The sequence below is a fragment of the Apium graveolens genome, chromosome 2 (genome assembly GCF_009905375.1).
Source record: "Apium graveolens cultivar Ventura chromosome 2, ASM990537v1, whole genome shotgun sequence".
Lineage (NCBI taxonomy): Eukaryota > Viridiplantae > Streptophyta > Magnoliopsida > Apiales > Apiaceae > Apium > Apium graveolens.
In genome coordinates this window covers 279130495-279144572 of record NC_133648.1, presented here as the reverse complement: position 1 = coordinate 279144572, position 14078 = coordinate 279130495, and the positions used below count along the sequence as shown (strand labels likewise).

Here is a 14078-nt window from a genome sequence, read left to right as displayed (position 1 = left end):
AATATACGAGAATTTAATAATAATAATAATAATAATAATAATAAATAAATAAATAAATTCTGATTTAAGTTATTGCTAATTAGAAAAGAATAAGGTTAATGAATAATAAACTATATATATATCATTAGTCGGTAATCTATGACATAGCGTGTTATATACATTCGGGTACCTCCTCGTATTAAATCAACCCTAAAAGAAATTAGGTGTGAGGAGCCGCAACAGGAGAGAAGTAAAGCGATCGAGAGAGAGCATATTGAAACTTTAGAGCTCTAAATAACGAAGGTACTTTTGAAACAAATACTACCGAATTCCATTAACCTTATTACTAATATTCTTATCCCTTATTATTGATCTTAATATATTGTATTTGAATTTAGTTGTGGTGTTAGTTCACGTGCATAAGCCAAGAAATCTAATATTTATTATTTTCATGTAACACCATTAGGCAAATACACGAGTGCAGGTTATAGCCTAGGTTATAGCCTCTGAACCTTGACAATTATTTATAAACATTAGTTTTAGTTTTATAATAGGCTAGTGATATGAAGCATTATGTAAATTATGTTACAGTACTTCAACAAAGCCGAGTGATAATATTAATATAGGTTAAAATTGGAGTTATAATTGTTTGATAAAATGTTGACTCTAGTATTAGAAATTCATTTAAAAATATAATGCACTAGTGGGCTTATATTGTTTCAAGTGCCATATATATGGATCGGGGGATTAAATATAATAGACCGAGTAATTAATGTACCTGTGAACATATTATATAATTTATTTGTGTATAATGCGATGATCACTTTACAAAGATGAGATGATTTGGGATTGTTTGTATTTATTAAATTCAAGTTGTTAAATACATGTTTAGGTCATAAACTATATTAGTAGCTGTAATAGTAATGAGGAGCTGTTAACTACGTTTTAACATAAGTAAAGTCAGAGACACAAGATTACTGCTAGTATTTCGTTTTAGTTTAATTGTTTGTATTATTAATATAAATTTAAGACGGTCTCTTACACTTTGTCTCAAATGAATGTGTTAATAAATAAATAGAAGTAATAATATAGACATAAAATCTTATGTATAATAATAAATTGTATTTTTATAAATAGATTGGGAGGCAGAAGTTTAGAGGATCGATTGTCGATTCGGTTAGTATTAGAGCTTATTACTTTTCGAGGTACGGATTCTGTACCCTTTTATTCAGCGCTACTACTCTTGTCCATTATATATATTTGATTCATTCCGTTCTACTTTCTGTTCATTCTGTTAATATTTGCTTTGACCGTTTTAACTTCCAAAAATTATTTTAAAATTTGATTTTGAAAATTTAGATATCTGTTTACGCGATTTTGAAAAATTATTTATGACATCCACCTGCTTTGGAAATTTGTATCATTTGTCTCAGGTGAGTTTTAAATTTTGCGAGAATATTTATTTTAAACCCTTAGTGTGATTTAGGGTATACCGAGTTAACCAGCTGTAGGGGTACTACAACCATATCATTGCGGCACCAGTGACATGACACTTCCGTGACAGTGTGATTGATCACGGCGTATCCTTCTGTTAGCTCTTGGGAGGAGCTTTTGCGCATTTGACATTTGTTCAAGATACGTGGGTGCACCCAGAGTTTGATTTGTGATTTGATTTATGGTGACGTTGTATATGCCGTACACGTTATCCATTCTGTTGCACGCATTAGGTACCCTATGATGTGTGTATTTGTATCTGTTCTGATCTCGGTATGAAATATCCTAATCCCTCGTTGCTTCAGCCTTATTTTTTTTTAAAATTGTTGTTTTATTATTATTTGCAGATTATTTATTTCTAATCTCTTTGTTCCATAAATTATATTCCAAATCCGTACTGGGCGTTTGACTCATGCCATATTCTTTTTCTGGCAGGTGCTTAGGGGGATCTGAGACTGTGTGATGGAGAGCTACCCCTTTTTATTGATTAGGATTTCGGACCTTATTAGTATTTAGACTTAATTATTTATTTAGAGAATTCAAAATTTATATTATTGGTTTAGACATTTTGGAAATTTAGTATTATTTTGGAAATTTTAGATTGTTAAATTATTGTTAGATATATATTAGTGCTCTGTTTGCAGGTTTATGGATTTTAATTAATATCTCCTTTTAAAATTAAAAAGGGGGTGTTACAGAGATGGTATCAGAGCTTAGGTTCTTTCTTGTAGAAAACCTACTTAGGTTGACTTGTGAGTTTGGGTAGACGATAGGATGGGTGTTCTATTTAATTTTGTTTCATTGTGCTCCTTATCATTTAATTCTGCTTCATCATTCTAAAATCTGTTTATAACTGCTTCATCATATTTATTCTCGTAATCTTTATTTGTTCGCTATCTTATATTGTAGATGCCTCCTAGACGTGATCCTTTTCATATTGACCCCGCTCAGCTTACTGAGATGATAGGGCAAGCAGTGGCTCAGGCTGTACAGCAGGCTTTGGAAAACCAAGGAAATCAGAATGGCGAGAAAAATCAGAATGGACAAGGAAATCAGAATGGCGATGGAAACCAGAATGGACAAGAAAATTAGAATGGCAATGGGAATCAGAATTAGAATGGTCAGGGCCATCAGCTGGAGCCGTTTGTATGGTTGGAGAGGTTTGTGAAGCAGAAACCAGACTCTTTTAGTGCAGCACCGACTCCTATTGATGCTGAAAATTGGATTGTTCATCTCGAGAAGATTTTTGATGCACTGGGTTGTGATGAGATTCAGAAGGTCAGGTTAGCTGTGTATAAGTTGGAGGGTGATGCTCAGAGATGGTGGAAAGGAGTGAAAGCTACTAGAGGGGAGCAGTATGCAGAGGCTTTGGAATGGCAGGGATTCAAGGAAGTATTCTATGAGCAGTACTTCTCTAATGCTGATAGGGAGGCTTATTTGAGGGAGTTTTATTCTATTATGCAGCACCAGGATGAGAGCATTACTGATTATATGGCGAGGTTTATAAGGTTGGCTGGATTTGCTGGGACAGTTGCAGGGACTGCTGCGCAGCAGGCTGATAAATTTAAATGGGGGTTGAAGTCTCATCTGAGGGGTTCCATAATTTCTTTTAAATTTGATAATGTGGCAGAGGCGGCTGATGCAGCAAAGGATGTTGAGAAGGAGCGCACAGATTTCAGGACTTCCAGGTCTAACAGTGGTAGTAAGAGGACTAGGGATGATCGGGGTTTTGTACAGGGTAGACAGTGGTATGGAGGTCAGAATGGTCAGCAGGGACAGTGGCGCGGACAGAATCAGAATAGGGGTGGTCAGTCATTCCACGGCCGGAATCAGTATGTAGGTCAGAATCAGAATCAGCAGTTTCAGCGACAGAAGCAGCCTAGGCATTGGCAGAATCGTCAGCAGGGGCAGAGCCGTTACTCAGTGTATGGGGGAAACCCCAATATGATTCCAGTGGCTCCTTGTGCTACATGTGCTGGATATCATCCAAGTAGAGCTTGTTACAGACAGACTGGGGCTTGTTTCTTGTGTGGTAGCATGTCCCATAGGGCGAAGGATTGCACGGTGTCACGCAACCCTGGTGGAGGAGGAGCTGGCGGTGGTAGTGGCAGTGGAAGTCAGCAGAATCCTACAGCCAGAGTGTTTGCATTGACGGCAAATCAGGCAGCAGCTAATTCAGGTACCGTTTCAGGAATACTTCTTGTTGGTAGACGTGATGCTTATGTGTTATTTGATACTGGTTCGACCCATTCTATTGTGTCTTTATCGTTTGTTCGTCATCTTGGCGTTGCACCTTCATTATTATATCCTCATATGTCTATTGCTACCCCGATGGGGAATTCTGTTATTATATCTGAGATATATCTAGAGTGTCTGATAGTTGTTGGAGATAGAAATCTTAAGGTTAACTTGCTTCCAATGGAGATGCATGACTTTGACATTATCTTGGGCATGGATTGGTTGAGTGAACATCGTGCCACTATTGATTGTCAAGGAAAAAGGGTGATCTTTGGGGATGCAGATAAACCAGAATTTGTATACCAAGGGTCTCATCCGAAGGGGGAGGTTAAATTAATTTCTGCTCTAAAGGCGAGTAAATTGTTATCTAAGGGTTGTGATGGCTACCTTGCTTTCGTGAAGGATACATCGAAGGATGAACCTCGCATCGAGGATTATCCAGTTGTGAAAGAGTATGAAGATGTGTTCCCCGATGAGCTACTAGGTTTGCCACCACATAGGGAGGTGGAGTTTACTATTGAACTTGTTCCAGGTGCCGAGCCTATTTCTAAGGCGCCTTATCGAATGACACCACTTGAGTTGCAAGAATTGAAGGAGCAGTTGCAAGAGTTGTTGGATAGAGGATTTATTAGGCCAAGTGTGTCTCCTTGGGGCGCTCCTGTGCTTTTTGTGAAGAAGAAGGATGGTTCCATGAGATTGTGCATTGACTATAAGGAGTTGAATAAGGTGACTGTCAGAAACAAGTATCCTTTGCCACGCATTGATGATTTGTTTGATCAGTTACAAGGGGCAAAGTATTTTTCGAAGATAGATTTGAGATCAGGTTACCACCAGTTATGAGTTAGGGATGAAGATATTCCGAAGACTGCATTTCGCACTCGTTATGGCCATTATGAGTTTCTCGTGATGTCCTTTGGGTTGACGAAAGCACCAACGCTATTTATGGATTTGATGAATCGGGAATTCATGATTATCTGGATAAATTCGTGGTGGTCTTCATCGATGATATCTTGATATACTCTAGGAGCAGAGAGGAGCATGAGGAGCATTTACGTATTGTACTTGAAATTTTGAGGGAGAAGAAGTTGTTTGCGAAATTTTCCAAGTGTGAATTCTGGTTGGAGGAAGTGGCATTCTTGGGGCATATTGTGTCTGGTAGGGGCATTGAGTTGGATCCTGCGAAAGTCGAGGCTATTACTAATTGTCCCAGACCTAGCAATGTGACGGATGTAAGGAGTTTCTTGGGTTTGGCAGGCTACTACAGGCGTTTTGTGGAAGGTTTCTCTTCCATAGCTTTGCCATTGACTCAGCTAATGAGGAAGGGGATTAAGTTCGAGTGGAATGATGATCGTGAGAAGAGCTTTCAAGAGTTAAAGAAGAGGTTGGTGTCAGCTCCAATACTTGTGTTGCCATCAGGAAGTGGAGGTTTTTAGGTTTATAGTGATGCTTCCAAGAGAGGATTGGGGTGTGTTCTTATGCAGCATGGGAAAGTGATTTCTTACGCCTCTAGGCAACTTAAACCTTATGAGGTAAACTATCCTACCCATGACTTGGAGTTAGCGGTTGTCGTATTTTCTTTGAAGATCTGGAGACACTATCTTTATGGAGAGACTTGTGACATCTTTACTGATCACAAGAGTCTCAAATACATCTTTACTCAGAAGGAGCTTAACATGAGGCAACGAAGGTGGCTTGAACTTCTTAAGGATTATGATGCAAATATTCAGTACCATCCAGGGAAGGCGAATATAGTGGCGGACGCTCTTAGTAGGAAGAACTTGGGGAGTGTTGCATCTCTCATTACTCAGCCGCACCTTATTTCAGATTTGAAGCGATTGAGTGTTGAGTTGTATGTTAGAGGATCAAGTGGTAGCATTGCAAATTTGAAAGTTGAACCGAATCTTGTTTCAAGGGTTAAGGAAGCTCAGAAGGATGATACAGGTTTGAAAGCTATTAGATCTGAGGTGGCAGGTGGCAAGCAAAAACACATTCGTGTTGATGATGAGGGCGTGATATGGTTGGGTGGAAAATTATGCGTGCCCGCAGACCCGACGATTCGTGAGGAAATTTTGAAGGAGGCTCATAGTTCTTCATTTTCTATTCATCCAGGTTCCACCAAGATGTATGGAGATTTGAAGAAGCACTTCTGGTGGAGTGGAATGAAGGGAGATATAGCAGAATTTGTGGGAAAATGTCTTACATGTCAACAAGTGAAGATAGACCATCAGAGGCCTAGTGGATTGTTGTAACAGCTAGATATTCCAGTTTGGAAGTGGGAAAACATTACTATGGATTTTGTGACTCATTTGCCGAGAACTTTCAAGAAGAACGATGTCATATGGGTGGTGGTTGATAGACTTACTAAGTCCGCCCACTTCTTGCCTATTAAAGAGACTACTCCTGTTCATGAGTTGGCAGAGATTTTTCAGCGAGATATTGTTAGACTTCATGGTGTGCCTGTGTCGATAGTTTCTGACAGAGATACGAGGTTTACATCGCGTTTTTGGAAGGGATTCCAGCAAGCTTGGGGTACGAGGCTTAATTTTAGTACAACTTATCATCCGCAGACCGATGGAAAGTCAGAGAGGACGATTCAGACATTGGAGGATATGTTGAGGGCTTGCGCGTTAGAGTGGACAGGTGATTAGGATAAATATTTGTATCTTGTTGAGTTTGCGTACAATAATAGTTGGCACGCGAGTATTGGTATGCCACCATTTGAGGCTTTGTATGGTAGGAGATGTAGGGCACCATCTTGTTGGGATGAGGTTGGTGAGAGAGTAATTGAAGGGCCAGAGTTGGTTAGAATCACCAATGAGAAGGTAGATAAAGTTAAAGAAAGTTTGAAGGAGGCTCGATCACGTCAAAAGAGTTATGCGGATCAACATCGGAAGTTTGGTGGATTTGAGCCAGGTGATCATGTGTTCTTGAAGGTATCTCCTTGTAAGGGTGTTAAGCGTTTTGGTATGAAGGGAAAGCTTAGTCCGAGATATGTTGGACCTTTTGATGTTATGGAGAAAGTGGGGGAAGTGTCTTATAGAGTTGCGTTGCCGCCACAACTATCTCATGTACATAATGTGTTTCATGTATCAGTTTTGAGGGGCTACAAATATCATCCACTACATGTAGTTCATTATCCATTGCATAAGATTAGAGAGGACCTTTCGTTCGAGGAAGAAGCTGAGGCTATCTTAGCTCGAGATGAGCGAGTTTTGAGGAAGAACACTATTCCATTTGTGAAAGTTTTGTGGAAAAATCATTCGGAGAGAGAGGCTACTTGGGAATTAGAAGAATCTATTCGTGAGAAATATCCACATTTATTCGATTCAGGTACGAGTTTTAGTTTCGTTTGATTCCGGGGATGGAATCCTTTTTAAGGGGGTATATATGTAACATACGAGAATTTAATAATAATAATAATAATAAATAAATAAATTCTGATTTAAGTTATTGCTAATTAGAAAAGAATAAGGTTAATGAATAATAAACTATATATATATATCATTAGTCGGTAATCTATGACATAGCGTGTTATATACATTCGGGTACCTCCTCGTATTAAATCAACCCTAAAAGAAATTAGGTGTGAGGAGCCGCAACAGGAGAGAAGTAAAGCGATCGAGAGAGAGCATATTGAAACTTCAGAGCTCTAAATAATGAAGGTACTTTTGAAACAAATACTACCGAATTCCAAAACCTTATTACTAATATTCTTATCCCTTATTATTGATCTTAATATATTGTAATTGAATTTAGTTGTGGTGTTAGTTCACGTGCATAAGCCAAGAAATCTAATATTTATTATTTTCATGTAACACCATTAGGCAAATACACGAGTGCAGGTTATAGCCTCTGAACCTTGACAATTATTTATAAACATTAGTTTTAGTTTTATAATAGGCTAGTGATATGAAGCATTATGTAAATTATGTTACAGTACTTCAACAAAGCCGAGTGATAATATTAATATAGGTTAAAATTGGAGTTATAATTGTTTGATAAAATGTTGACTCTAGTATTAGAAATTCATTTAAAAATATAATGCACTAGTGGGCTTATATTGTTTCAAGTGCCATATATATGGATCGGGGGATTAAATATAATAGACCGAGTAATTAATGTACCTGTGAACATATTATATAATTTATTTGTGTATAATGCGATGATCACTTTACAAAGATGAGATGATTTGGGATTGTTTGTATTTATTAAATTCAAGTTGTTAAATACATGTTTAGGTCATAAACTATATTAGTAGCTGTAATAGTAATGAGGAGCTGTTAACTACGTTTTAACATAAGTAAAGTCAGAGACACAAGATTACTGCTAGTATTTCATTTTAGTTTAATTATTTGTATTATTAATATAAATTTAAGACAGTCTCTTACACTTTGTCTCAAATGAATGTGTTAATAAATAAATAGAAGTAATAATATACACATAAAATCTTATGTATAATAATAAATTGTATTTTTATAAATAGATTGGGAGGCAGAAGTTTAGAGGATCGATTGTCGATTCGGTTAGTATTAGAGCTTATCACTTTTCGAGGTACAGATTCTGTCCCCTTTTATTCAGCGCTACTCCTCTTGTCCAATATATATATTTGATCATTCCGTTCTACTTTCTGTTCATTCCGTTAATATTTGCTTTGACCGTTTTAACTTCCAAAAATTATTTTAAATTTTGATTTTGAAAATTTAGATACGTGTTTACGCGGTTTTGAAAAATTATTTATGACACCCACCTGCTTTTGAAATTTGTATCATTTGTCTCAGGTGATTTTTAAATTTTACGAGAATATTTATTTTGAACCCTTAGTGTGATTTAGGGTATACCGAGTTAACCGGCTGTAGGGGTACTACAGCCATGTCATTGCGGCACCAGTGACATGACACTTCCGTGACAGTATCATTGGTCACGACGTATCCTTCTGTTAGCTCTTAGGAGGAGCTTTTGCGCATTTGATATTTGTTCAGGATATGTGGGTGCACCTAGAGTTTGATTTGTGATTTGATTTATGGTGACGTTGTATATGCCGTACACGTTATCCATTCTGTTGCACGCATTAGGTACCCTATGATGTGTGTATTTGTATCTGTGCTGATCTCGGTATGAAATATTCTAACCCCTCGTTGCTTCAGCCTTATTTTTTTTTTAAAATTGTTATTTTATTATTATTTGTAGATTATTTATTTCTAATCTCTTTTTTCTATAAATTGTGTTCCAAATCCGTACTGGGCGTTTGGCTCATGCCGTATTCTTTTTCTGGCAAGTGCTTAGGGGGATCTGAGACTGTGTGATGGAGAGCTACCCCTTTTTATTGATTAGGATTTCGGACCTTATCAGTATTTAGACTTAATTATATATTTAGAGAATTCGAAATTTATATTATTGGTTTAGACATTTTGGAAATTTAGTATTATTTTGGAAATTTTAGATTGTTAAATTATTGTTAGATATATATTAGTGCTCTGTTTGCAGGTTTATGGATTTTAAGTAATATCTCCTTTTAAAATTAAAAAGGGGGTGTTACATCAGCCCTATATTAAAGTATGTATTTAATTTATGTTGAGGATTACTTGGGCACCTTCTATGAATTATGTTCGGGATCATGTATGAAGTGCTCACTTTCGAAGTTAGGAGGGTGTCAAATCTGATGTCAACGAAGTTAAAATAAAATAATATTATTATTAATGTATTGGCACCCATCTGTTGCCTCCGTTGGAGATGCTCCGTGGTAGGAGCTCACCTCTTTTTGAAACCTTTTACAAGTAATTTGATAGCTAAAAGTTCAAAGTGTAAACTAGGATATCTCCGACTCTAACTCTAAATTTACACTTTTACACTAATTTGGTGTAAAAATTATCTCCCACCAAATCTAAAAATTGTATCATTTTCGTGTCACCCAAAAATTACATCAAATTTGATATCACGCTAAATTTTTAGAGTTTTTATATATTACCATATTACCTTATACTCCTTTACTAAAACAAATTTGTTTCATTCGTATCCCAACATTTTATTACTTTTAACTTTACTTTTGTACTTTAGTAATAAAATAATATATATAGTATAAAAATGGTGCAAAATTTAGTTTTAGTGGGTTGATGTTGAATTTGAAGATAGTGTAATTTTTACATCATTTTAATATAAAAATTACACCAAAATAGTGTAATGAATTGAAGATGCTCTAACACCGAGTTTATCCATATATAGTCTCTTTTCATTGCAAAAAGGAGTACCATCGTTTGCTCAATTTGGGTCTATATTCTCAAATATTTTTGAAAAAAGAGTAAGGCTAGGTAATCTTAATGTGACACCAAAATAGTTACATAATAACGTGGCACTATGTTTCGAATTAAAAATTCTGCAGAGCATATGAATGCACGCGGGATCCCATATTATTATAAAAAAATTATCATTTATAAATTATTTGAAAAAAAATTGTAACAATATTTGGGGACTCTAGTATTTTTTTTTGAAAAAATTACTATTTAGAAAAATTATCAAATATTTGTGACCAAATATTTATTACATTATTATTGGGGTTGACTAAAATGCTTATTTCATAAAAAATAGTTAAAAAATTAGTAGGGAGCAGAAATCACAATATAAATTTACCCAAATAGAGGTAAAAAAGATATGAAATATGTATATTTTGGGTTTGGATTAAATTATTTTATTGGGAAAAAGATCTGCAAGGTTCAAATTGAGGGATAATTTGACATTCTTTATGTGTTTCACTCTACAGAATAAATGAGAAAGGATATTAAAAGAGGTTTCATGTCAAGACTAGAGTTATCTGTGACGTTTTAATTGTAAGAAGATTACTGTTTACTATTTTCTGTATAATCATTGGATAAGATGTGTTTATTTTTATTATCTTTTTTCTTTATGTTGATCCACTGCATATTTTAATTTGTAGATTTGATTCACTGCATATTTTAATTTGTAGATTTGATTCTTAAATTTTCATTTTTACTAAATACAAATATGTTTGTGTTCATCATGTACATATAATTGATAACTGCATTTACACATGCTATGTATAAGACTGTTATGATTGAGAACATAAATATAGATATTAAATCTTTATGTAATGTTGTATTGCACCTTGAATCTTATATTTTGAGAGTTTTTATCAGAGTCTTGAGATTTCACATATCACGTGTTTGACTAAATGCTTAAATCAAGTTTGACGAAATGAATTTGAGGCTTTTAATTTTGTTGGAATTTATTGCAGGTTAAATGATTTGATACTTTACATGTTCGACCACAATCCTGTAAGCTTCTTAAGAAATTTATTTGCCAAGTTTATTGATTTTAAATGTTTATATAAATATTATTTAGTTAGATTTATTTTGGTTTGCACAGGAGATTGATATGTTGATAAATTGTGCAACAGTATTTACAAAATCGTGAAAGGAGGTATGTGTTTTTATTATACAAATTGTATGCTTTTATAATTTTCTGGATTGAGTTTTGCGGATTGATGAATGTTTATGATTAAGAACAACTACAAGAATTAATAAGTTTTAATTTTACATACGGGTTCGTAGACTTACTGTTTGTACGCCAAATGTTTAATTTCAAATCTCAAACATGTAATTCTTATTTATTTATTTTTTTGTTTTTGTTTTTCTTCCTCTTTCTACAATTTATTAATACATTTTTGTATATATTTATCTGCATATCCGGTATGTGTTTGTTATGTTTTAAAGAAAAATATTTGACTTTGTATTTCACTCTACAGAACAAATGAGAAAGGATATCAAAAGAAGTTTTCTGTCAAGACTAGAGGTATCTATGGCGTTTTAATTTGTAAGATTACTGTTTACTATCTTCTTAATGATCTTTGGATAAGATGAGTTTGTCATTATTATCTTTTTCCGCATATTTTAACTTTGTAAATTTGATTCTTAAATTTCATTTTTACTAAATACAAATATGTTTGTGTTCATCATGTACGTATAATTGATAACTGCATTTACACATGCTATATATGAGACTGTTATGATTGAGAACATCAATATAAATATTAAATATTTATATAATCTTGCATTGCAGATATGTAAGAGTTCTTGAATCTTTTATTTTGAGGCTTTTTATTTAAGTCTTGAGATTTCACATGTTACGTGTTTGACTAAATGCTCAAATCAGGTTTAACAAAATGAATTTGAGGCTTTTAATTTTATTGAAATTTATTGCAGGTTAAATGCTTTGGTACATTTAGAAATTTTATTACAGGTTCAACCACATTCCTGTAAGCTTCTCAACAAATTTAACCGGACATTATATCATCACGTGTATAATATGTTTTGATTTCAAAATAACCTGCTTTGTACTTTTGGTCTTACAGCAAATTCAAAGTTATACTTCTGAACGTATTGATTTTATATGTTTGTTTTTTTATTTGTGCAGCTTAGGATAATGTGTTGATTAATCATGCAAGAGTGGTTACAATGTTGTTAATCAGTGTATTTGTTAGCTTTATAATCCGCACATTATTTTATTTTAATATACAGTTTGTACACTAATGGTGTGTACCAATGTTATATACTAATATAATATGGTTATGTCTAAAATCAAATTTTTTAATATGAAAAAAGCCACTACTCCTGATGCTTCACTTCCTTTGAGGCCATGCTACAGAGCTCTTGGAAGAGTTTTCATCAGGTAAGATACTTTCAACTCTGTTTATTAAAGATTCAATACCATCAGTTAGGAAATTTCTACTATGTACTTGCATTGTTTCCTAGCTAATAACCAAAGTATCCAGATGTTCCACTTGAAGTACATAATGTAAGATGCATGTAAATAATGTAAATATGGATTGTTAAATTAATAAGATTGTATAATGTGGACATGGTGACTGGTTGCATAATAATTTATGCGCATGCCTTATGTTATTTTATCATTTCACTTCTATTTTTGCCTTTACATTTTGTTGATGCCTTAGTAGTCTGGTCTTGAAACTGTATCTTACTTTTGAAGTAATTTGCACTTCTTGATCAAATATTATGTAATGATCTCATACATCCACTAGTCGTGATGAAAAATATATAGCTTAATCTATTTATGTGATTGTATGTAAGCTTTTTGATGTTTGAACATGATGTACAACAAACTTAATCCCTCTTGCAATGTTTCCTATAATCTACCAATGCCTAAAAAATAACATAATTAATTCGATAATTTTTACTTTTCGTATGGCTGGTGTTCTTGTGTTGGTTAGTGCTAAGTCCTATGTGCTGATTATGAGTTTGTCCGTAGTTGTACTCTAGGAAAGAAGGGCATGGAAGGCAGTAAAGCATTGGTGAAACTCCAAGCGCTGATAAGAGGCCACATTGTGAGAAAGCAGAGTACACATATGCTCCAGCTGATGCAAGCGATGGCCAAAATCCAAGATCGGGCATGTGCACATCGGGCTTACACTTCAGAATAACCATATTCTAGCAGCAAGTCATCCCACTCGCACCAAACTGTATGTCCAGTTTCTAATATAAACTTAAAAGAAAGATATAATTATCTGAGAAGCTTTCATTTCCTTGAGTATCTTCTCTTTCTTTTATTATGTTTTTAACGGACTTTGCTTCAAATTATGGATTGACAACATGGAGTCGTGTTGAGGGACATTTATGACACTTTATTATGCTTTAATAAGCTTTGAATTGATGCATTTGTACTCAAGTTGTTAAGTGTTTTAATGTATTTTCTAGTGTTTTTGCATTTCATGCATTATCTAGGTAATCAGGTGAATTAGCATTATTTTGGTGCTAATTTGGTGTCAAGGCGGTGTTGGAATAAAAGCTCGTGGAAAGCCGGCTCGAAGCAGCAAGGAAAAAGATGAAATATGAGTTTTTCCCAGAAGGACGGCGTGCCCGCGTTGTGATAGCGCGCGCCCGCGCCAGGATTCCAGAATGACAGCGCGCCCGCGTGCGCCCGCGCCGGTGCGAAAGTTTTAAATCCTGATTCTAATGCAATTCTAATTGGGAGACTTCCAGATTGATTAGGGCTGCTATATATATTCAAATAAGAACGTTTTCATAGAAGAGATGTACCAGAGTGCAAGGAGAGCCGTAAGAAGACCGTTTTAGCACGGATTCAATGAAGACGAAGAAGATCTTGTTTTTACTTGTGAATCTTTGTTCTAAGTTGTAACTTGGATGCTAGTTTTCTTACTTGTGAACCTTTACTCTTGTTTCGTACTTGGTTTTGTTATTTAAGTATAAAGACTACGTTTATTATACCACGTTTTCATCAGAACCCACATTGATGATGAGTCCGATTATGGGCTAATCGTTATCATGGGGTTCTAGCGGATTTATTTATGGATTTTTTTAGTTAAATTATTTATATGCCTT

General features: G+C 34.8%; 1 protein-coding gene across 1 annotated transcript; it reads left to right on the top strand.

The window, feature by feature from the left end:
- The first annotated feature begins 1370 nt into the window (after nt 1-1370).
- LOC141701303 (uncharacterized) lies at nt 1371-5144 on the top strand. Its single transcript, XM_074504992.1, has 4 exons — nt 1371-1412; nt 2383-2460; nt 2749-4396; nt 4840-5144. Exons 1-4 carry the CDS (start codon nt 1371-1373, stop codon nt 5142-5144), a joined length of 2073 nt encoding a protein of 690 aa, XP_074361093.1.
- Nucleotides 5145-14078: the final 8934 nt, after the last annotated feature.

What these genes read in the sequence shown, in the direction of transcription:
- LOC141701303 (XM_074504992.1), top strand. Translation starts at nt 1,371, where the DNA reads ATGACATCCACCTGCTTTGGAAATTTGTATCATTTGTCTCAG. An exon ending in ATTTGTATCATTTGTCTCAG is followed by an intron (nt 1,413 to 2,382) that starts GTGAGTTTTAAA and finishes CTTATATTGTAG; the next exon opens with ATGCCTCCTAGACGTGATCC. An exon ending in TTTTGTGAAGAAGAAGGATG is followed by an intron (nt 4,397 to 4,839) that starts GTTCCATGAGAT and finishes GGTTGGAGGAAG; the next exon opens with TGGCATTCTTGGGGCATATT.